At 35.6% G+C, this 25,230-nt stretch overlaps 2 protein-coding genes across 6 annotated transcripts; both read right to left on the minus strand.

Annotated features, from left to right (window-relative positions):
• Nucleotides 1–5,195: 5,195 nt before the first annotated feature.
• On the minus strand, nt 5,196–6,872 carry LOC128032533 (uncharacterized). The gene is made up of 3 exons (XM_052621138.1): nt 6,459–6,872; nt 5,763–6,383; nt 5,196–5,525 (listed from the first exon to the last, which is right to left on the minus strand). Exons 1-3 carry the CDS (start codon nt 6,870–6,872, stop codon nt 5,196–5,198), a joined length of 1,365 nt encoding a protein of 454 aa, XP_052477098.1.
• Nucleotides 6,873–13,188: 6,316 nt separating this feature from the next.
• On the minus strand, nt 13,189–21,118 carry LOC105798234 (MDIS1-interacting receptor like kinase 2-like). 5 transcript variants are annotated; one of them, XR_008189100.1, is made up of 3 exons: nt 20,732–21,117; nt 17,866–18,089; nt 13,189–13,783 (listed from the first exon to the last, which is right to left on the minus strand). XR_008189100.1 is itself a non-coding variant. In XM_052621492.1 (3 exons), exons 2-3 carry the CDS (start codon nt 20,385–20,387, stop codon nt 19,542–19,544), a joined length of 435 nt encoding a protein of 144 aa, XP_052477452.1. In that variant the 5' UTR covers nt 20,388–20,456; nt 20,732–21,118; the 3' UTR covers nt 19,309–19,541. The 5 variants fall into 5 exon arrangements, 3 of the variants coding, with proteins under 3 accessions (XP_052477451.1, XP_052477452.1, XP_012483679.1); XR_008189102.1 differs by having other exon boundaries at nt 17,866–18,077; nt 20,732–21,116; XM_052621492.1 differs by lacking the exons at nt 13,189–13,783; nt 17,866–18,089 and adding exons at nt 19,309–19,657; nt 20,069–20,456 and having other exon boundaries at nt 20,732–21,118.
• Nucleotides 21,119–25,230: the final 4,112 nt, after the last annotated feature.

Genomic DNA, 25,230 nt, shown 5'->3' on the forward strand with positions numbered 1-25,230 from the left:
AGAGTTGATAAATGTTATATTTGCAATCGAGCAAAGAAGGGCCAATAGGCTGAAGGGGCATCCTGAAGGAGCTTTCTAAGGAAAAGCCAAAGAAAGCTCAGGTTCGAGCTATAGAGGAAAGAAACCATGGCATGACAAAAGGGAGAAACCAAAGAGGAAAGCTGGGAAGAAAAGGTTTCCACTATGTATTCACTGCAAAAAGTCCATACACTTGGAGAGGTACTACTCGTACAGGCCTGATATTCAGTGTAGGAGCTGCAAGCAGTTTGGTCACATTGAAAAGGTTTGCAAGAACAAAGGAAGGCCACAAACTTAGCAGTAGAATTAAGCTCAAGCTGCTGAGGACATTCAAGCTCAGGAGGAGCATGTTTTCATTGCATCCTACTTTGCAACCTTCAACAAGGTTAGAAGGGACTGGTTAGTGGACAATAGTTGCACTCATCATATGGCATCTGATGAAGGGTTATTCAAAGATCTTGACAGCAGCTTTGTTTCCAAAGTCAGGATTAGAAATAGAAACCTCATTGAAGCCAGAGGCAGAGGCAATGTTATAACCAACACATATTCAGGTTGTAGCGACCTAAAAAATTTGTGCATGGGCGCTAGTCGAAGTGATTATTGAAAATTTGAAAGCAGAGTTTCAATTTATTTAAAAAGGGAGTCGCCACCGATCTTTTCTTTAAGTGTGATCGGACACCTACAAAATTCTCTTTTTAAAAGAAAAATTTATTTTAAAACTTTTCTAAAAAAGAGGTAATTTTAGGTCTACATAAAAATCCAGAGAAAATTCGAGTTCGGGAGTCGGTTACTCGAGGAAGGTATTAGCACACTCGCGAAGCCCAAAATTGGTATCTCGTTAAGCGCATGTTGTCTTAATTTTCAAAAATACAAGTTCAATTTAATATTTAATCGTGATCCGATTGAAACACGGGATTTTTTTTAAAAACACAAGAATTGTTTAACACGCTAATAATTTTTTAAAACACGAAATTTTTGAAACACGAGAACTTTTTGAGAACATGAAATTTTTTTTAAACGTGAAAATTTTTTGAAACACGAAAATTTTTTCAAAACGCGAATTTTTTTATACACGAGAATTTTTTTTGAAAACACGAGAATTTTTAAAACACGAAATTTTTTTTGAAAACGCAAAAATTTTGAAAAGAAGTATCGTATTTAAGACGAACCGATGATATTCACCCAACGTAGCGATGAAATCAACAAATTAGTGTCAAATCGATTCAATTTAATATCTAATCGTGATTCTATTAAAACACGAGGAATTTTTTCTGTTTATTTATTATTCTTATTTTTTAAAAAACACGAGAAATTTTGAATATTTTCAGTTTTTTTAAAGGGCGTCCCGTATTTAACACGAGCCATCGATATTCACCCAACATAGCGATGAATTCGATGACTTAATATTAAATCGGTTCCTTGCCTTATGCATTAAAATGATTTTTCTATTCTAAAAATGAAATTATTTAAATTTAAAATTATGAAATAAAATAATCAAAATAATATTTCGTGAATTCCATAAAAATGCTAATTTAATTAAAATGGGATAATATTCAAATATTTAGACTAAATTAAAAGGATTAAGAATTTACCAAAAGCCCAAAGTTATGGGCTTGAATTTTGGGCCTTTTCCCTTTTTTTTTCCTTCTTTTTTTTCTCATTGGCTAGCTTTGTTGGACTTGGGCTTCTTGGGCGCGTCATTGGGCATGAGGGGGCTCTTGGAGCAGGCACGACTTCTTCTTTGTCTTTGTTGGGCACAGGCTGAAATGGCTTCTTTGCTTGGGCTTGGACAGTTCTGCTATTTTTTTGTTGCTATTTTCTTCTTCTTCTTTGTTTTTTAATGATCTGCTCTTGTTGGGCCTACTAGATCGATGGGTCGTCGGGTCGGTTTAGCCTCATTTGTTAAATTTTTATTTTTTTCTCTTTTTTCTTTCCCTTTCTTCTTTCTTTTTTCTTCTATCTTTCTTCTCTTTTTCTCCTTTTTCTTCTTCTCCTTCGACAGCCCTGACGTCACCTCCCCAGCCCAGTACGACGGTAGACGGTGGCTGTGGAGCTCTCCTCTCTTCTTCTTTTTTTTCTCTTTTTTCTTCCTTACTATTTCTTTTTGCTTTTTCTTTTGCTTGCTGGTTTTTCTTTTGTTTATGCTTACCTGGTTCTTGGCTTGGGTTCGACGGTGGAGCAACGATAGCGGTGGCGCGACGATCGTGGTAGCGGTGGGGGAAATTAGTTGGATTTGTGAGCTTTTTTTTTGAAATTTTTCTGCTATTTTTTTTCTCTTGGCTATCGAATTTTTCCTCTTTCTCTTCAATTTTCTTTTTAATCCCTCAATTTTGTCTTATTCCTCTTTGTTTTCAGGTGGCAGCGGAGAAAGGAGGCCATGCACTGGGGGTGCCAGGCGTGGTGAGCGGGGCATGCCTGAATGCTGATTGGGGCGGTCTTCTCATGCCTAGAAGGACCAAATTGTAAAGGGTACAAAGTTTCTAGGGCAAAACTATAATTTTAAGAAATATGGGGCAAAAATGTAATTTTTAGAAAGTTTAGGGGCCCAATTTAATTTACAAATTATTAGGGGATAAGATGTAAATTTAGAAAAAATAAGGGTCAAAATGTAATTTTTGAAAAGTTTAGGGGCTAAAATGTAATTTGTATTTTTTCAAAATTTTATTATTACTATTTTATGAATATTTAAAACAAAAATTAAAAATGGCCTAAAACATGTCCAAAATTAAACACTAATGGGCCCAATAATTGGCCCCATATGAGACTAGCCCGGCTCGAAACCCTACCTGAGCAAAATCTAGTGATTACAGTTGCCCCTCTTTGCTCATCGTTCTGAAACAATGATAGTGCAAAGGCTTAAAAGCACTGAATTTTGTTCAATTGTCCAAAAAAAATTTTTTGTCTATTTTTTTTGAAAGCCTGAAATTGAAAACAGCTTAGTGTGTAATCCGAAGTTCAACTCACTTCTCAGATTATGAGTTGACCTTTGAAAAATAGAAATTGAAAAATACCTCGACGTGTGACCCGAGGCTCAACTCACCTCTCGCATTATGTGTTGATTTTTTTTGAAGAGCATAAATTGAAAATACCTCAGCATGACCCGAGACTCAACTCACCTCTCGCATTATGAGTTGATTTTTTTTTTGAAAAATAGAAATTAAAAATACCTCAGCGTGACCTGAGGCTCAACTCACCTCTCGCATTATGAGTTGATTTTTTTTGAAAAATAGAAATTAAAAATACCTTCGCGTGACCCGAGGCTCAACTCACCTCTCGTATTATGAGTTGATTTTTTTTGAAAAATAGAAGTTAAAAATACCTTAGCGTGACCCGAGGCTCAACTCACCTCTCGCATTATAAGTTGATTTTTAAAAAAAATAGAAATTAAAAATACCTCAGTGTGACCCGAGGCTCAAATCACCTCTCGCATTATGAGTTGATATTTTTTTGAAAAATAGAAATTAAAAATACCTCAGCATGACCCGAGGTTCAACTCACCTCTCGCATTGTGAGCCGATTTTTTTTTGAAAAATAAAAAATAAAAATATCTCAGCGTGACCCGAGGCTCAACTCACCTCTCGCATTATGAGTTAATTTTTTTTGAAAAATAGAAATAAAAAATACCTCAGTGTGACCCGAGGCTCAACTCACCTCTCGCATTATGAGTTGTTTTTTTTTGAAAAATAGAAATTAAAAATACCTCAGCGTGACCCGAGGCTCAACTCACCTCTCGCATTATGAGTTGTTTTTTTTTTAAAAAATAGAAATTAAAAATACCTCAGCGTGACCCGAGGCTCAACTCACCTCTCGCATTATGAGTTGATTTTTTTTGAAAAACATAAATTGAAAATACCTCAGCGTGACCCAAGGCTCAACTCAGTTCTCGCCATCTGAGATGATTTTTGAAAAAAACATAAATTTAAAAAAATACCTCGATATGTGACCCGAGGCTCAACTTACCTCTCGCAATATTAGTTGATTTTTGAAAAAAATAGAAATTGAAAAATATTTCTTGAAAGAAACAGGGTTTCAAAAAACATCATGTGAAACTAAAAGCTTTCTTCTTTATTGATTCTGTGCAGCTTTCTCCTAGTATTCCTTGCTCTACTAGTATACCTGTATATGTCATGTAGGATGTTATTATGACATGCAGATGTTTGTCCTAAATGCTTTTGTGTCTACATGATCATGCCATGCACTCTGGATCGTTTGTCACATGACCCTTTCTGACTTTCGTGAGGGCCTTCATTCATTGCCTCCATTCCTCACCTTTTTTCAGGTTCTGTACTCATCTTCAAGTTTTGCGAGTGATCCACATTTCTTCATATATCACCCTCTTGGCCCCTGTTGAACTTTATTCTTGCTTTGGGGCCCTTGTACTTATTAAATTCCCATCCATGTAATGCTCAATGTTCCTTTTGTTTAGAATATGTCACTTACTATTTATCATTTAAATGAATCAAACATGAGATGCTTAAAAAAGACAAAGTAGGCATGAAAGAAATACCTCACATTATATTTTTTAAAAAGCAACAAACAAAGAAAATTGACAAGAAAAGTTTAACAAATAAATCATCATAAAGAAAAGAAAGCGAATTCAATGGGCAAAAATGCTCTAGATATCCAATGCATGAACTTCTCCACGTTTCTTCGTCCTGGATCCTTTTGAGCACGGCTTCTTGTGTAGAAGATTTCGAGCTTCTGAGAATGCTTCAAATATTGCGACTTCGTCATTCAACTCCCCGTTCAAGTCACTTTGCTCCTTTAATCCCGAGCCCACTTCATTAGGATCCCTTTTGGGTTTTCATCCTAATCCTTTTTGTTTATCAAGACGCCCTTTTCGGGTTTTCATCTTGGTTTTTTTCTTTTTTTTGTTTTTGTTTTTTGTTTTTTTTTTTTTGTTTTTTAGGCATAATATTTCTTCACATCATCTGAGTTCACTGGATTAGGTAATTCTTTCCCATCCATCTCAGAGAGAATCAGAGCCCCTCCTGAGAATGCCTTTTTTACAACGTATGACCCTTCCCAATTTGGCGACCATTTTCCTCGAAAGTCTTTTTGTATCAGGAGGATCTTTCTTAGTACCAGTTCCCCTTCGTGGAATTCTCTTGGCCGCACCCTTTTATCATGGGCCATGATCATTCTTTTCTGATACATCTGTCCATGGCAAATTGCCTTCAAGGGTTTCCCTCAATAAGATTTAGCTGATCATATCTAGCTCGAACCCATTCGGATTCTTCTAGTTTTGATTCCATCAAGACACGTAGGGATGGGATCTCCACTTCAATGGGCAGAACAACTTCCATTCCGTAGACTAGAGAAAAATGAGTTGCCCTCGTAGATGTTCGCATAGAGGTGCGGTATGCGTACAAAGAAAATGGTAGCTTCTCGTGCCAGTCTTTATATGTCTCATTCATCTTCCTGATAATCCTCTTAATGTTCTTATTAGTCGCTTCCACTGCTCCATTCATCTTCCGGTGATAGGGTGAAGAATTATGATGCTTTATCTGAAATTGCTCACATACTTCTTTCATCATCTTGTTGTTGAAATTTAAAGCATTATCTGAAATGATTCTTTCAGGCAGACCATATCGACATATAATCTCCTTTTTTAAGAACCTACAGACTGCAACCTTTGTCACATTAGCAAACGAAGTGGCTTCTACCCATTTTGTGAAGTAGTCTATAACCACAAATATGAATCGATGCCCATTAGAAGCCTTCGGGGAGATTGGCCCTATAACATCCATGCCCCACATAGAAAAAGGCCATAGAGAAGTCATGACATAAAGGGGTGAAGGAGCTGCATGAATTTTATCGCCGTAAATTTGACACTTATGACACTTTCGTGCATATCCAATGCAATCCCTTTCCATCGTCAGCCAAAAATAACCAAGTCTCATAATCTGTCCGGCCATAGTGAAACCACTGGCATGCATTCCACAAATTCCTTCGTGAACCTCCTCAAGTATATTTCTAGCATCAATAGCGTCCACGCATCTCGGGAGCACTTGATCTTTTCCTCTTTTGTATAGGATATCCTCGTCAAGAACAAATCCAATTGCCATTCTCCTAAGAGTTCTGTTGTCATTCTCATTTGCTTGCTCGGGGTACTTTTGATTCTTGATATACTCCAAGATATCATGGAACCATGGTCGTCCGTCTGACTCCTCCTCAATGCTAAAATAGTGTGCGAGGGTCTCATATATGCTCATTTGGATAGGCATTATTTCGGTTTCTCTGTTTGCTTTGAACATTGAAGCCAAGGTGGCCAAAGCACCAGCCAACTGGTTTTCTTCTCGTGGGAAGTAGTGAAAAGTCACTTCTTTCAATTCTTTGACCAATTCTACCACGAGATCACGAAACTAGACTAATTTCGAATCTCTCACTTTCCAATCTCCACGGATTTGGAAAATGACTAATGCTGAGTCCCCGTGTACCTCTAAGATTTTGATTTTCCTCTCGATAGCTGCACGGAGTCCCATGATGAAAGCTTCATACTCCGTTATATTATTGGTATAGGAGAAATTCAATCTAGCAGTGAGTGGGTAATGGTCCATTTCCAGTGACACTAAGACTGCTCCGATCCCATGCCCCAATGCATTCAATGCACCATTAAAGCTCATCTTCCATGATTTCTCTATTGATGACTTGCCCTCTTTTTTTGAAATGCACATCAAGTCTTCATTTGGGAAATCAAATATCAAAGACTCGTATTCTTCCATTGCTCGACTTACTAAGAAGTCAGCTATCGTGCTTCCTTTTATCGACTTTTGACTCACATACAAGATGTCATACTTAGACAATAAGATCTGCCATCGTGCCATTCTTCCTGAGAGTGCGGGTGATTCCATCATGTACTTTAATGGATCTAGCTTCGAAATTAATCATGTCGTATGATACAACATGTATTGTCTGAGCCTCCGAACTACCCAGACTAATGCACAACATAAATTTCCAATTGATAGGTACTTTGCCTCATATTTTGTGAACTTTTTGCTGAGGTAGTAAATCGCCTTTTCTCTTTTCCCTGAATCATCATGTTGCCCCAGCATTTTTCAATCTGAACGGCATCACTTTGTAGCAGAACGTTCCCTATATTGTCACGAATGTAGTTTTCTCCATATCTTCGGTAGCTATCTTTATCTAATTATAACCCGAGAAACCATCCATGAAAGACAATAATGAATGATTTTCCGTGTTATCTACCAACGTATCGATGTGTTACAAAAGAAATTATCCTTAGGGATTGCTCGATTTAGATCACGATAATTCACACACATTCGAACCTTGCCATCTTTCTTCGGTATCGGGACTATGTTAGCTACACATTTTGGATATTTAGAGACTTGTAAGGAACTGGCATCATATTGTTTCTAGACTTCTTCTTTTATCTTCAACAACATTTCGGGTCTCATCCTTCTTAGCTTCTATTGAACAAGTTTGCATTCTGATTTCAATGGGAGCTTATGGACCACTACATCCTCGTTTAGCCCTGGCATGTCCTGAAAAGACCAGGAAAATACATATTTGTACTTACGGAGCAATGCGATCAAATTCTGTTTGGTGTTCTATGAAATGGAATTCTCGATCTTCACTTCTTGTTTTTTTCCTCACTTCCCAAGTTTACTGTCTCAATAGATTCTTGATGGGGTAGAATCTATTTCTCTTCTTGGTCTACCATTCTCAGTAAGTCAGGAGACAAGACACAATCTTCAACATTTTTGTCAGCTTCGGTTTCTCCTAAACAAATAGCCTTCTCGAAATCGATTTCAAGATTCGTAACGGGATTGTTCATGCCATTGATATCTGAGCACCTGAAAGGTGAATGGAAAAAGCTATAGAGGAGCATTAAGGTATTGGAATCAACGAACACATTGTCATAAAATGATATGAGATACATCCAGGAAAAGAGTATGATTAGAAGGGGTAGTCCCGAAGTTAATGGAAATGAAAAGATCATGACAATATAAAACAAAAGGCATCTTCATTAATGTTCATTGAAATGATAAAGAGCAAACATAAGCTCTTACAAAAGGAACCCTACTGCTTAATGACACACAAAATGAAGGGTTAACATTGGGCATCACTCTAAAGGGGACTTAAAAACTACAAGACAATCCACAGCAGTCCAGTTGTTCAAAGAAAATCCAAGAGGACAAGGGCGTATTATTGAAGCATTCTCAATTGCATCATCCTCATTGTTAACAACATTTATGCTGATGTACTGAAATCCCTTTTCATTCAAGGCGCTTTGCGGATTGTCTTGCCCCTCGTCTTCATTTGTTACCACATTCACATTCCCATCAGCATGGTTAGGAAAAGGATTACTAACACCATCAAATCGCAGAATGTTAGCATCGATGAGATCTTGAACCCTCCTTTTAAAGGCAAGGCAGTTTTCTGTAGAATGCCCTTGATTTCCAGCGTGATACATGCAACTAGCATTATGACCATACCATTTTGGGTATAAGGGCTTCAGGGGTGCCATGTAATGCGGGGATATTAATTGTTTTTCCAACAACTTCAGGTATAATTCTCCATATGATACAGGGATTGGTGTAAACTGAGGTCTTTCAGAATTGGGCCTTGCTGGTCTTTGTTCATTTTTGGGTTGGGTTTGTGTAGGCATGGTACTTGGTGGGAACATGGAGAATGGTCTTTGATTATTCATGGTATAGACGGGGTAAGAGGGAGGTGTTTGATAGTAAGGACTTTGGAAAGGAAAGTAGAAGTTTGTAGGTGGGCGATAACGAGGTCGTGATTGGGCTGGGTATGGATTGGGGGTACAGTGGCTCTCGGTTCCAACCATATGGGCTTTTGGCTCCTTTTTCTTTATGGGCACTGCCCTCTTTAAACTCTCGGGACATTCCATTCTCCCACTCTTGATGGCGGTTTCTATAAGCTCCCCGGATATTACAATGTCTGCAAAGTCTTTTGTGACACTCCCTACCAACTTATCGTAAAATGGCACTTTAAGAATGTTAATGAAGAGGATCGTTATCTCTGTCTTAGTTAACAGGGGTTCCACCTAAGCCGAGATATCCCTCTATCTTTGTGCATATTGCCTAAAAGTCTCTGTTGGCTTCTTTTCCATCATTTGTAAAGTTAGTCGATCAGGTACCATATCCGATACATGCTTGTATTCCTCACAAAATGCTGATGCTAGATACCTCCATGATCGGGTTCTCTCTGCTGAGCTGATTATACCATCGAAGGGCTGAGCTGACCAAACTATCTTGAAAGCAGTGTACCAATAATTTATCATTGTTCATGTAACCAGTCATCTTTCGGCAAAACATGATAAGATGCGCCTTTGGACATCTTGTTCCATCATACTTCTCAAAATCTGGCGCCTTGAATTTTCGGGGTAAGACCAGATCAGGTACCAAACTGAGCTCTTTCGCACTCAAAGCAGAGAAAACTTCAACACCTTCTACTGCATTGATCCTCTCTTCCAGGATTCTATACTTATCCTGAGTATTATTGTCATCAATTTTTAGCCTTGCTATTTCTACAGGATCATCCAGGTCTGGAACAATTGGATCTGAGGGATTAGCCCCAGGGTTTGATACAAACATTCCTAGCCCTAAATGAGCAGATGGAGCATGATGTTGTTCCAAGACTGTAGGTTCCCTTTGGGGGTATCCTCTTTGCATTGCGTGGACATGAGGTAGAGTGAATCCTGGGGGATAAAGTGGATCTTGATTAGCTCTTGACTGAGGCGGCTCTATGATATTAGGCCTCTGCATAGGTCCCTTTCCTTTAACTAAGGCCGTCATCATTTCTATCATTTTGGCCATTTGATCCTTTTGCTTGAGCGATTCCTCTCGAGATCTCACCATCAAATCTCTCGCCTCTTGTTGCGACTTGGGCAATTGCTCCTGTAACTCTCTTTGGGTTCTCTCCATCCTTTCCATTATTTCATTGAGTTCAGCGTCCATAACTCTAGCTCTTAGGCGGGTCCTATAAGAGTAACGTGATTCCAGACTCATAGTGTTACAACTGTGGATTATGCGGTTCTAGCCTTAGTGAATGGTTAGGGTGATATGTACATGCAATGCATGAATGAATGAATGAATGAATGAATGAATGACAAGTGAATGTTAGTAATGAATAAATAGACAAGAATTTGGTGTCAATTTCAAGATAGCCCCATATTTTGGCGTTTCATTAATCAAAAGAGCCCATTACAAAACATTTTTCCATCTTGGACTTAACAGTTACATAAATTCCCTGGCCACATCGCCTTGTTTCTTCACTTCTCCTAGGAACTCCAACATGCTTGATCTTTGGCTTAGAGATAATTGGCAACTGAGAGCTTTGGCCTCATCTGATAATTGCACATTTGCACAGCCGCCTTTTGAATTTCATTGACTAAACTTCAGCCCATGTAGCAGTCATCCCTATCAACTTCATTAGCTTTTTCTTGAAGGTCATCGGTTTAGAATCCTTCACATATATCTTGTTAAGCTGTACGTTGTCAATGCGAAGTAGAGCATAATACTCTTCTATGGTCGGAGTCATATCTTCCTGATTGAAAGTGAAACATTGATAGACTGGATCCCAGAATCGAACCATGGCTTGAATCAACTGCTCGTTCACATTGATTCCTATCAAGTGAGCTATATCTCTGTACTTTTCAGTGAAGGTGCCTCTAGTATCTGAGTCCCATTGTTTCCAGATCCTAGTCAAGTATTCGAGATCGTTCTGATGAACATTCGAAGTCACACGCTCGGGAAGATCAGAGATGTATCCTTCTTTTAAACTGTCCCCTTTTACTTTCTAAGTCCTAGAAGACCAGTCTCAGACTACTGTATTTTCCTCGATTACTTGTGTAATTGACTCCTCCATTAGAAACCCATTTTTGGCAACCAATCTCTAATCAACACCTTCCTAATGAGATGCCTATGATGCATGATGAAAAATAAAATGAAGACAAATAACCTTGGTTAGTGATCACAACAGATATAAACAGAGGAAAAAAGAAAAATAAAAACTATGGAAAATTTAACAAATTAAGCCATTCAATCATGCAATTAGGTGGAACAGATGCATTTTTTTTGCCTCAACATGCTTTATAGAAAACCTACCTCACATACCATCAAACAATCTATCCAACCCAATTTATTAAACAGACTCAATTCATTTGCAAATAAGTGTAAATGTAAAAGAAATAAAAGGTAAGAGGCGTTTCTCCCGTGTACTTATTTTGGTGACTATTCGATGGACAGAGGTTCGGCATGGCTCTAATTGGGTGGCTCGTACGGTTCACTATATGTAGTTCTGATTCTAGAAAGGTATTCGAATTGTCCATACTATCACCTACTAAAGTTAGTACGGAGCCTCGGTCATCACCCATCATAGGTTCACGAGCTCAATTCGAGGGATTACATTTACTTATACTTATGCGGAGGGACAAGTTAACTCACGAAAGCATAAGTCATATGTAACCCGGAAGTAATTCACTAGCCTGTGCGGAGGGACGAGTTAACTCATGAAGGCGTAGCATTTACTTCCACTTAAACGGACGGAGCCCGGGTATAGAGCTCATGTTATGCAAGAATGCAAGTGCACAGTGTGTGGGGAGAAACTCACAAACCATTTTTTTATTTTACTAAAAAAGTAAACTAAAAAATCGTAAAACTTAAAGCTGAAAAAAACAGAAAAATAAAACAAGTTAGAAAAAAATTATTAATTTAAAAACCGAATGCAGATGCATGACTTTTCAAAAATAAAATTCAAGGATCACGATTACAATTTAATTTGAAAAAGGAATTTTTAAAATTTTGACAACACGCGTTTAACATCAGACTCGACTCTCAAAAAGCTCCCTAGCGGAGTCGCCAGCTGTAGCGACCTAAAAAATTTGTGCATGGGCACTAGTCGAAGTGATCATTGAAAATTTGAAAGCAGAGTTTCAATTTATTTAAAAAGGGAGTCGCCACCGATCTTTTCTTTAAGTGTGATCGGACACCTACAAAATTCTCTTTTTAGAAGAAAAATTTATTTTAAAACTTTTCTAAAAAAGAGGTAATTTTAGGTCTACATAAAAATCCAGAGAAAATTTGAGTTCGGGAGTCGGTTATGCGCGAGGAAGGTATTAGCACCCTCGTGACGCCCAAAATTGGTATTTCGTTAAGCGCATGTTGTCTTAATTTTCAAAAATACAAGTTCAATTTAATATTTAATCGTGATTCGATTGAAACACGAGATTTTTTTTAAAAACACGAGAATTTTGTAACACGGTAATAATTTTTGAAAACACGAAATTTTTGAAACACGAGAATTTTTTGAAAACATGAATTTTTTTAAACTCAAAAAATTTTTGAAACACGAAATTTTTTTGAAAACGCGAAAATTTTTAAACACGAGAATTTTTTTGAAAACACGAGAATTCTTAAAACACAAATTTTTTTTTGAAAACGCAAAAATTTTGAAAAGAAGTATCTTATTTAACACGAACCGATGATATTCACCCAACATAGCGATGAAATCAACAAATTAGTGTCAAATCGATTCAATTTGATATCTAATCGGGATTCTATTAAAACACGAGGAATTTTTATTTCTATTTATTTATTATTATTTTTTTAAAAACACGAGAACTTTTGAATATTTTCGATTTTTTAAAGGGTGTCCCGTATTTAACACGAGCTATCGATATTCACCCAACATAGCGAAGAATTCGATGACTTAATATTAAATCGGTTCGTTGCCTTATGCATTAAAATGATTTTTCTATTCTAAAAATGAAATTATTTAAATTTAAAATTATGAAATAAAATAAGCAAAATAATATTTCATGAATTCCATAAAAATGCTAATTGAATTAAAATGGGATAATATTCAAATATTTAGACTAAATTAAAAGGATTAAGAATTTACCAAAAGCCCAAAGTTATGGGCTTGAATTTTGGGCATTTTTCCTTTTTTCTTTTTCTTTTTTTTTTCTCATTTTTTTCTCATTGGTGGCTGTTGGACTTGAATTCTCTGGGCAGCGTTCTTTGGGCTGAGGGGATCTTGGAGCACTGGCACGGCTCTTGTCTTCTTGGGCTTCTTACTGAAATGGCTCTTTGCTTGGGCTCGAGTTCTTGGGCTTGGACAGTTCTGCTATTTTTTTTGCTAATGTTTTTTTTGTTACTTTTTTTTAATGATTCATTCGTTTGGCTTTCTTTGGTGATGGGTCGGTCGGGTCAGTTTGGCCCGGTTGTTAAAATTTTTATTGTTTTCTCTTTTTTCTTTCCCTTTCTTCTTTCTTTTTTCTTCTTTCTTTCTTCTATTTTTCTCCTTTTTCGTCTTCTCCTTCAGCAGCCTCGACGTCACTTCCCCAGCCTGGTACGACGGTAGACGGTGGTTGTGGAGCTCTCTTTTCCCTCCTCTCTTCTTCTTTTTTTCTCTTCTTTCTTCTTTACTGTTTCTTTTTACTTTTTCTTTTTCTTGCTGCTTTTTCTTTTGTTTATACGTACTTGGTTCTTGGCTTGGGTTCGACGGTGAGCAACGATGGTGGTGGCGCGACGATCGTGGTGGCGGTGGGGGAAATCGGTTGGATTTGAGAGCTTTTTTTTGAAATCTTTCTGCTGTTTTTTTTCTCTTAGCTGTCAAATTTTTCCTCTTTCTCTTCAATTTTCTTTTTAATCCCTCAATTTTGTCTTCTTCCTCTTTGTTTTCAGGTGGCAGCAGAGAAGGGAGGCCATGCATTGGGGGTGCCAGGCGTGGCGAGCGTGGCACGCTCGAATGCTGATTGGGGGCGGTCTTGTCATTCCTAGAAGAACCAAATTGTAAAGGGTGCAAATTTTTTAGGGAAAAACTATAATTTTAGGAAAATATGGGGCCAAAATGAATTTCTAGAAAGTTTAGGGGCCCAAATGTAATTTACAAATTATTAGGGGTTAAGATGTAAATTTAGAAAAAAATTAAGGGTCAAAATATAATTTTTGAAAGTTTAGGTAATTTGTATTTTTTGTATTTTTCCAAAATTTTATTATTACTATTTTACTAATATTTAAAACAAAAATTAAAAATTGGCTAAAACAAGTCCAAAATTAAACCCTAATGGGCCCATATGAGACTAGCCCGGCCCGAAACCCTACCCGGGCAAAATTTAGTGATTACACAGGTAACAAAACAATTTCAAATGTTCTTTTTGTAACTGATATAGATAAAAATCCTTAGTGTTGGTCAGTTAATAGAGAAGGGTTATTCACTTATTTTCAAGAATAACTCCTGCGTCATTGAGGATTCACTTGGTCAAGAACTAGTTACAGTTACTATGACAGAGATGTGAATTAGTTGGAAACGAAGGCCTATACTAGTCTTGCTGATAAAGCCAGTTTATAGCATAAAAGGTTAGGCCATGTCAATTATAGATCACTTGGTTTGCTGCACAAATTCAATCTGGTTGAAGACATGTCCAAATTTGATATCAAAGATAGAGTTTGTGAAATTTGTCAGCTTGGGAAGCAAGTTACACTGCCATTTCCAGTTAACAAGGCATGGAGAGCTCGAGACAAACTTCAATTCGTCTGTACTGACATTTGTGAACCAATGAAGGCCTCTTCTTTAAATGACAACAAATACTTTGTGCTATTCATAGATGACTATAAAAGGTTCTGTTAGGTCAATTTTTTGAAACAAAAGTCAGAAGTACCTGAAGCATTTAACAAGTTCAAAGCCTTAGCTGAGAATCAATCAGGTTGTAAGCTTAAGGCCTTGAGATCAGACAATGGCAATGAGTATTTGTCAGAAAGGTTTCAGAAGCTATGTGAACAGGCTAGAATTCAGCATCAGCTGATAACCATTTATACTCTTCAGCAGAATGGAGTCTGTGAAAGAAAGAATCGAATAGTACTTGACATGGCTAAATGCCTACTGTTTGAAAGTAAATTACCAAGTAAATTTTGGGCTGAGGCTGTGAACACATCAGTGTACCTGCTTAACTGATTTCCAACCAATGTTGTCAAAGAAAAAACTCCTTTTGAAGCTTAGTTTGGAATTAAGCCAACAGTTTCACATCTAAAGGTGTTTGGTTGTGTCTACTATACACTTATTCTAGCTGAAAAGAGAACCAAACAGGAAAAGAGATCTGTGCCAGGAATCTTTGTTGGTTACAGCAGCACAAAGAAAGGCTATAGTGTCTTTAATCCCTCCACCAATAAGATCATGGTGAGCAGGAATGTAAAAGTTGATGAAGAAAATGTATGGAATTGGAATGGTATAGATGCAAGCTTGAGTGAGCAAGGTCAACAAGATAGTAATCTACAACCAGCTGAAGAAAAAGAGCTAATTGGTGATAAATTTGATGATGTACCTATGAGAGGCATAAGAACCATCACTGACATCTATCAAAGATGTGATGTTGCAATACTGGAGCCTACTAATTTTGATGAGGTTGCCAAAGAAATGTGTTGGAAAATGGCTATGGAAGCTGAAATGGAGATGATACACAAGAACAACACTTGGGAACTAGTTGACAGACTAGACCAGAAAAGAGTTATTGGTGTAAAGTGGGTGTTTAAGGTCAAGTACAATGCTGATGGGTCCCTAAACAATCACAAGGCAAGACTTGTGGTGAAGGGATACAACCAACAATATGGAATCGACTTCATAGAAACCTTTGTTCCTGTTGCAAGGTTAGACACTATAAGGCTTTTGTTTGCCTTAGCTGCTCAAAAGAAATGGAGAGTGCATCAACTGGATGTTAAGTCTACTTTTCTGAATGGCTTCCTCAAGGAAGAAATCTTCATTGAACAACCAGATGGGTTCAAGATTCCTGATGAAAAGGATAAGGTCTACAAGCTAAAAAAGGCCTTGTATGGTCTGAAACAGGCACCAAGGGCCTGGTATGACAGAGTTGATACGTATCTATCTAGGCTCGGGTTTGAAAAGAGTATTAGTAAGCCTACTCTATATGTGAAGAAATCAGAGAATAAAACTTTATTGATTGTATCACTTTATGTAGATGATTTATTGGTAACTAGAAGCAATGGGGAGCTAATTGAAAAGTTTAAAATACAGATGCAAGATGTTTTTGAAATGACTTACTTGGGCGAAATGACTTACTTTCTTGGCATGGAAGTGAATCAATAGGCTTTTTCCCTAAAGATCTTAAACAAATTTTGCATGTCAAACCACAAAATTGTTAGCACACCAGTGGCTCAAGTTGAAAAACTAACCAACAATGGCAACCATGAAAAAGTTGATGAGAAAGAGTATAGAAGCCTTGTAGGTTGTCTGCTTTACTTGACAGCTACAAGGCCTGATATCATGTTTACTGTTGGCCTTCTATCTAGGTTCATGCATTACTGTGATGTTGTTCACTTTAAGGCAGCTAAAAGAGTTCTTAGATATGTGAAAGGAACTCTAAATTATGGAGTGAAATTTGAGAAGGCAGAAGATTAAGTTAACATGATATTCTGTTAGTGATTAGGTAGGATGCACTAATGATACGAAGAGCATATCTGGCTATTTCTTTACCCTTGGCTCAGGGGTCTTCTGTTGGAGTTCAAAGAAACAACAAACAGTAGCTCAATCAATAGCAGAAGCAGAGTACTTTGTAGCAATAACTGCTATTAATCTAGCCATTTGGCTTAGGAAGCTTTTATGTGATTTGAATGAAGATCAAGTTGAAGCTACTGAGATTAGAGTTGACAATTAGTCAGATGTTGCTATAGCAAAAAATCCAGTATTTCATGGTAAAACCAAGCATTTTAAGATTAAATATCATTTTGTTAAAGAGGCTGAACAATCAAAGGAAGTTAATCTGATTCATTGCAACTCAGAAAACTAGCTTGTTGATATTTTAACTAAGTCTCTCGGTGCTACAAGGTTTGATAACTTAAGAAGAATTATTAGTTTTTGTTGCATATAGTCCAAGGAGGAGTGTTGAACTTTTTCCTGCAATGCAACAGTAGAGAAGCATTGAAGCTCAACCAATATAACAGCTACATTTTCTTTATATGTAACTAGTTTTAGTTATTTTGTAATTTGCCTTTAAAGTTAGTAAGATTAGTCGCTGATTTGAATGATGTTCAATGTGATGTAATTGCTGATAAGTCAACTTTATTTTGTGTGTAATTTAAGCTATGTTTTAGTCAAGTAAATAGTGGGAGCAGTTATACATTAGGAAACTGTCTTGTAAATTATATGTTTTTAACTTACTGAAAGTTAATATGAAATTAGTTTTTAAAGTTTCATTTTTATTCAATTCTCCATGCATCTGTTTCTTTACTTCTCTTCTCCTTAGTTTTTCTATAAAAACACCAATAGGAATGGATCCATTAAGTTAGTTTCCATAAAGAACCAATGATGCAAGATTAGTTAAGTTGTTGACAGATGATGGGATTGGACCGACAAGCATAATAAATGATAGATACAGTGTAATCAAATTAGTTAGCCTCCCAATTTCCCATGGAATGGATCCATTAAGTTGGTTGTCTAGAAGAAGCAACGACTCTAGATTGGTTACATTGCTGATAGAAGATGGGATTGGACCAACAAGCATGTTGTTTGATAGATGGAAATTAACCAAACTCTTCAGCTTTCCAATATTTGGTGGATTGAAACCATAGAGCTGGCAGTTTCCGAGATAGAGAGTCAATAGGTTTTTCAGGTTCCATATTTAGGGAGGGATGATGCTCCATAATGGATTAGAGTTCATAATCAAGTGAGTGAGATTGGTCAAAAGACCTATAGCTGAAGGCAGATGAACAATGAGGTTCCTCATTAAATTTAGAAAAACAAGATTCTCCATCTTGTCAATTTCCAAGGGAATGAAATGAATCTAATTATAATAAACATCAAGCACTGCCAATTGAGTAAGGTTTCCAAGTGAAGAAGGTAACTCACCTTTAAGATTATTTGAGGACAGGTTGAGGCACTTGAGTTTGGAAAGTGCACCTATTTGAGGTGTTATACTCCCATTTAGATCATGGCCACTAAGATCAATCTTGATGACCGTTCAGTAGAACTACATCTAACACTAGGCCATGTACAATGGTGAACACCTATGTTGCTATAGTTTCTCCAGCACCCAATTTCCATCAATGCTTTTTCCTCAGCTACAAGAGATTCTGAATCATTATTTGTTACTCTAGTGATCTCACAGCTCCTCATTGTTACAGAGAGTAAAAAAAAGCAAAATAGCAATAAAAGTGTAAAAGGAGAATGCCACAGCTATTAAGATTAGGATTGAAACTTTACTGCCAATTCTCTACCTAATAAAGAGCGGGAAAAACATATACATATATATAAAGACATGAGGTGTTTATTTGGATTACTATAAAATTAAATTTGTTTTTCACCTCTTTTATAATTTCCTATGCAATTAATATTTAATTAGATAAAAGATGCATTTTAAATATAACCATACACAAAATTTCGCATCTATTCAATAATTATTAGGGGTGAGAAAAATTAGATTCGACTGGAAAAATAAAAAAAAATTTAACTTTCGAGTTCGAATCAAGTTTAATTTTTGAAATTGAATAAATTGAATATCAAACTATAATATTTTATATTTTTACACCAAACCCCTAAATCTTTTTAGTTACCTCAATACTTTTACTCCCTCCCAGTTTCCCTCAAAAACTTTTACTCTCCTCTCCTTCCATCCCACCCCCATCTACCCCAAACCCATTTTCCCCAATTTTTTTTTTGAATATTTCCCCCCATTTATTTTTCCTCCAAAATTTTACCCCCCCAACCCTCAAAACTTTTTATTTTCCCTAAACTTTTACTTGTCGCCTTTATCCTAAATAAAAATCATCCAAAAAATCTCTAAACCTAAATAGTAATGATTTTATTTATATCTACTATTTATGGTATTAAATTAAATTTCATATTTTGTACTATTTATATTATCGATTTGTTTAATCATATTAAACCTTTATAAATTTCTGTTAAAATTGAATTATTGATGATACCATAAAATATTCGTGTTAAAATTTTATATTGGTATAAATTTCACATTTTATCTTTAAGATAAATTTTATTAAAAAATCATATTTTCTATATTTAAATAGTTTTTTTATTTCAAAATACATAATGACAAAATCAGAAGATAATTAAAGCAACTAAGCAAGCAAAGAAGCTAACCCGTATATAAAATATTGATAAATAAATTATGAGGAGATGAAAGTTAATAACAAATTTGATTACGGTGGGTGAGAGTGGTTAAAAAAATCAAAAGTCATTTTTTTAAATTTAACTCAAACAAATATATTTGATTCGATTCGATTTGAATTTCATCTCACTCGACCCGGTTCGAGAAAATTTCAAATCAAGTTAAGATGATAAAATATGATTTGTCAACTCAATTAACTCTTTCGATTAGATCGAACGCTGACCCTGTTCAATATGTTGTCAAAATACTATTTATGAAATCAAACAAATATAATTCATATAAAAATTATAAAACGTATAAAAGTAATAATTTTATTCGGTAAATGTTATATTTTTAAGTCTTTAGTCATTGCCTAAAAAAGTTGTGTTTGTTTGGTTGAAGTTTCTAATGAAGAACGTGATTAATGAAGGAAAGCCATAGGTGCTCCTGGTCCTTCTCGAATGCTGGTCTGCTGCAGCTGCTGGTCTGCTTCATGGCCTTCCGTTGCATTGCAGTCCATGCTCAACAGTATGGGACCTTCCAAAAGATTCGAAGCCATGGATAGATGCCATAAATTAGGTAAATGAAGTAGAGATAAAGGGATTGAGCCAGTGAGTTTATTATTAGAGAGATACAATACAGTTAGATTCTTTAATTTTCCAATATCTAATGGGATGAAACCTTCAAGCAGATTTGAGTCAAGGTACAAACTACTCAAGCTTGGTAAAAGACCTAGAAATGAAGGGATTTGACCACTCAAGTTATTGGCACCAAGATCCAAGTCAGTCAACCTCTTAAGATTTTTTATTTCTAATGGGGTGGAACCATTTATTTTATTTTTGTAAAGAGAGAACGATTCCAGTCTGGATAAATTACCCAAAGAGGAAGGGATGGGACCATTTATTTTATTTTTGTAAAGAAAGAACGATTCCAGGCTGGATAAATTACCCGAAGAGGAAGGGATGGGACCAACAAGCATATTAGACGATAGAGTCAGTGTAATCAAATTCGTTAGCCTCCCAATTTCCTGTGGAATGGATCCATTAAGCTGGTTGTCCTGAAGGAGCAACGACTCTAGATTGGTTACATTGCTGATAGAAGATGGGATTGGACCAACAAGCATATTAGACCATAGATACAGTGTAATCAAATTCGTTAGCCTCCCAATTTCCTGTGGAATGGATCCATTAAGTTGGTTGTCCTGAAGAAGCAACGACTCTAGATTGGTTACATTGCTGATAGAAGATGGGATTGGACCAACAAGCATGTTGTTCGAGAGACGGAGATTAACCGAACTCTTCAGCTTTCCAATATTTGGTCGAATGGAACCATAGAGCTGGCAGTTTCCAAGATGGAGAGTCATTAGCTTTTTCAGGTTCCATATATGGGGAGGGATGATGCTTCGTAATGGATTAGAGTTCATAATCAAGTGAGTGAGATTGGTCAAAAGACCTATAGCTGAAGGCATATCAGCAATGAGATTCCTCGTCAAATTTAGAGAAACAAGATTCTCCATCTTCTAAATTTCCAAGGGAATGGAATGAATTTCATTATAAGAAACATCAAGCACTGCCAATTGAGTAAGGTTTCCAAGCGAAGAAGGTAACTCACCTCTAAGATTATTTGAGGACAGGTTGAGGCACTTGAGTTTGAAAAGTGCACCTATTTGAGGTGTTATACTCCCATTTCGACCATGGCCACTAAGATCAATCTCGATGACACTTCCAGTTGCACTGCATCTGACACCAGGCCATGTACAATGGTGAACACCTATGTCGCTGTAGTTACTCCACCACCCAGTTTCCATCAATGCTTTTTCCTCAGCTACAAGAGATTCTGAATCATTATTTGTTGCTCTAGTAATCTCACTACTCCTCACTGCTATAGAGAGTGAAAAAAGTAAAATAGCAAAACAAGTGTAAAAAGAGAATGCCATGGCTATTAAGATCAGGATTGAAGCTTTACTCCCAATTCTCTACCTAATTTTAAAGAGCGGGAAAAACATATACATATATATATAAAGACATGAGGTGTTTATTTGGATTACTATAAAATTAAATTTGTTTTTCACCTCTATTATAATTTCCTATGCAGTTAATATTTTAATTAGATAAAAGATGCATTTTGGAATATAACCATACACAAAATTTTGCATCTATTCAATATTAGAGATGAGCAAAATTCGATTCGACTTGAAAAAAAAATAACTTTCGTGTTCAAATCAAGTTTAATTTTCGAAATTGAATAAATTGAATATCAAACTATAATATTTTACATTTTTAATCCAAACCCCTAAATCTTTTTAGTTACCTCAATACTTTTGCTTCCTCCCACTTTCCCCCAAAAACTTTTACTCTCCTCCCCTTTCATCCCACCCCCCATCTACCCCAAACCCATTTTTCTCCAATTGTTTTTTGAATATTTCCCCCCATTTATTTTTCCCCCAAAATTTTACTCCTCCAACCTTCAAAACTTTTTATTTTCCCCCTAAACTTTTACTTGTTACCCTTTATCCCTAAATAAAAATCATCCAAAAAATCTCTAAACCTAAATAGTAATGATTTTATTTATATCTACTATTTATGGTATTAAATTAAATTTCATATTTTGTACTATTTATATTATCGATTTGTTTAATCATATTAAACCTTTATAAATTTCTGTTAAAATTGAATTATTGATGATACTATAAAATATTCGTGTTAAAATTTTATATTGGTATAAATTTCACATTTTATCTTTAAGATAAATTTTATTAAAAAATCATATTTTCTATATTTAAATAGTTTTTTATTTCAAAAGACATAATGACAAAATCGGAAGATAATTAAAGCAACTAAGCAAGCAAAGAAGCTAACCCGTATATAAAATATTGATAAATAAATTATGAGGAGATGAAAGTTAATAACAAATTTGATTACGGTGGGTGATAGTGGTTGAAAGAATCAAAAATCATTTTTTTTAAATTTAACTCAAATAAATATATTTGATTCAATTCGATTTGAATTTCATCTCACTCGACCCGGTTCGAGAAAATTTCAAATCAAGTTAGGATGATAAAATAGGATTTGTCAACTCAATTAACTTTTCGATTAGATCGAACGCTGACCCATGTTCAATATGTTGTCAAAATACTATTTATGAAATCAAACAAATATAATTCATATAAAAAATTATAAAACGTATAAAAGGAATATAATTTTATTAGGTAAATGTTATATTTTTAAGTCTTTAGTCATTGCCTAAAAAAGTTGTGTTTGTTTGGTTGAAGTTTGTAATGAAGAACGTGATTAATGAAGGAAAGCCATAGGTGCTTTGAATCATTATTCCTTCCTAAATCTCTATCTCAATGAAGGAAAAATGATTCCAAGCATTGACAAAAATTCACTTAGGTCTGTCCTTCCATGGTTTTTCCAATCCAAAGCTGTCAGCAAATTATAAAATTAAAAAAATAATTTAAATAAAAATATACATAAGATCCTATATTCCACCATAGACGCCAAAAAACTTCTAGGTAGAATATTATCCTGTATGCATTGACTTGTATTTGTAAACTGGACGCTCTAAAGGACTCCTTCCTTGAAGCTTCTAACAAAGTGACAATGATGAAAAACTCATGCCTTCTATTTACTAATTGGGAAAGAATATTGATAAAAATGTTATTTTAACAATATTTATTTTTTAAATTGGGAAAGAATGAAATCTATGCGATGTCTAAATCAAACAAATAAAATTTATATAAAAATAAACAAAATGTATACAAAGCATTTTAAGTAAGTCTTTGGTCATTGCCTATAACACAAGTTGATTAGTATCATACAAAGATTAATGAGGTCCACATTAACTCGTTCTTGAAAAGAAAACAAAGTTGGAAATTAAAAATATGAATGGACTTTTCCAATCAGTGTCGGTTCCTAGTCTCACACATTCTTATCTTTCATGACAAAAATTTTCCGTTAACTCCCTTTTGGAAAGAGGTGAAATTTTTAATTTAGAATTTTATGCTGCAAAAGTTCATATTCTAAAATATAATACGTAGCTTTCAATTTTGGGTGATTTATATTGGATTTTTTTATATAAATCAACAATTAAGTTACATTAAGGAAGGGGGAATGGTTTATAAAATCAGGGATCGAACGTTAGACATAATGTTAAATAATTTGAAACCTATACAAGTTCATCACTGAGTCGGTGACATGATTGGCTTTATTGAATTTTTTTAGTTCAAATAACTTTTTTTAAAAAATTTTAACTTATATTTGATGGATTAAATTTTAGGATGTGTTTAATAAACTAAAAATTTAAGTGCTAAAAAAATTAAGTATTAAATTTTATATCTGGAGGAGTGTCGTGAAGAACCAAATATGGTGACCGATCTTGGAGTACTGGAGTGGGCAAGCGGTTGATCAAATGGACGACACATGAAAAAGCATACTCCCAAATTCATCGGTAAATGGGCTTGAGTGAGTAATATAAGCCCAACTTTCACCACATGATGATGCTTTCTTTCAACGATCCCATTTTGCTCCGATGTGTATGGACATGTAACACAATGAATGATGATGCCATGTTGAGTGAGATAAGAAGTGAACGAACCGAATTCACTACCCCAGTTACTTTGAAACTGCTTTATTTCCCTGTCGAACTGCACTTTAACAAATTTCTGAAAATGCATAAAACAATCAATAGCTTGAGATTTCTTTTGAAGTAGAAACAACCAAGTAAATCGACCATGAACATCCACAAATGAAACATAATACCAACTGGACCCGGAATTGATAGGAGCCAGACCCCATCAATCGAAAACAACAAGATTGAATGGATTGTGATAGGAGGTGGTAGAAGCCAAAATTGAAAGCTTATGTGACTTCCCTTGTTGACACACAAAACATACATGCTGAGCATTACAAAGTTTGAAAATCTTACGACACAAGAAGACAAGTGCCCAAGTTGGCGACGCAACAATTCAAATGAACTACATTTAGTAGAGGAGCAAGAACTATATCCCAATTTGGTGTTATTTAAGGATAAACTGGAACTACGAATGACATTTAGAATAATGGAGGAGGTCACTGGAGAAAACCTGTAACATCCCTAACCCGTCTTTTCATCCCCAAATAAAGGTTACGGAGCATTACAGTTCAAAAAGGAACCTTTAACTTCAAAACATAATAAATAATCTAACTTAAAAATAAATTTCAAGAATTTAATACATTCATAGAAAACATATACATTTGGGCCTTAAATTGAGCTTATGCAACCCTAAAAACTGTTTAGGAACAATTCGAGACTAATTCAAAACAAATCATAAAACTTTGGAAAAAGTTCAAAAATTTGAAAGCATGGGTCACACAGTCGTGTGACATAGTCCAAACCGTGTGTACATTCGATATAGGGACACAGGGTCGTGTCCTAGTCCGTGTGTCCGCCCGTGTGTGTATTCGAAATAGGCCACATGGTTGTGTCGCAAGTTATGTACCAAACTGTGTAACTCTCTAACATAGGATAAATAGCCCTGTGAAACCTGCACCAAAATTAATAATGCCACATGAACATGTGGTAGCCCATGTGCTCCAAATTTAACCCTAAAACAAACTGTCACAACATCTATTCTTGCTCAAAAAGACTCACCATTTACACATGCATTCATTGGTTCAAAATACTTCTTAAACACACACAAACATGCCAAATCAATCAACCTATAGGTTCTAACCAATATGTCATTCAAAGGCACCTCAATTCAAATCAATTTACGATCACTTTATGGCCTAAACCTAATTCACTACAGCCATAACATTTCAACCACACATACATACATAGCAAAAAACATACATTTACATGTCACTCAAAGTGACTAAAATACACTTATTTACAAGACTTTACAAGTCCACCACAAAACATAATCTCCTAAAGACATGTCCAAACCAAGTGGACCAAGTAACATATTTGTAACACCCCGACCCGCGTCTGTCGCCGGATTAGAGTTACGAGGCATTACTAAACAAAGCACACATTCGAAAACACATAAAACCCAATTTAAACTAGATGATCATGAACAAAAAGTTTTTAAAACCAAACTGATCACAAACATGGAAATTAAACCATTTTCG

This window comes from Gossypium raimondii, chromosome 9 (assembly GCF_025698545.1).
Source record: "Gossypium raimondii isolate GPD5lz chromosome 9, ASM2569854v1, whole genome shotgun sequence".
Taxonomy (NCBI): Eukaryota; Viridiplantae; Streptophyta; class Magnoliopsida; order Malvales; family Malvaceae; genus Gossypium; species Gossypium raimondii.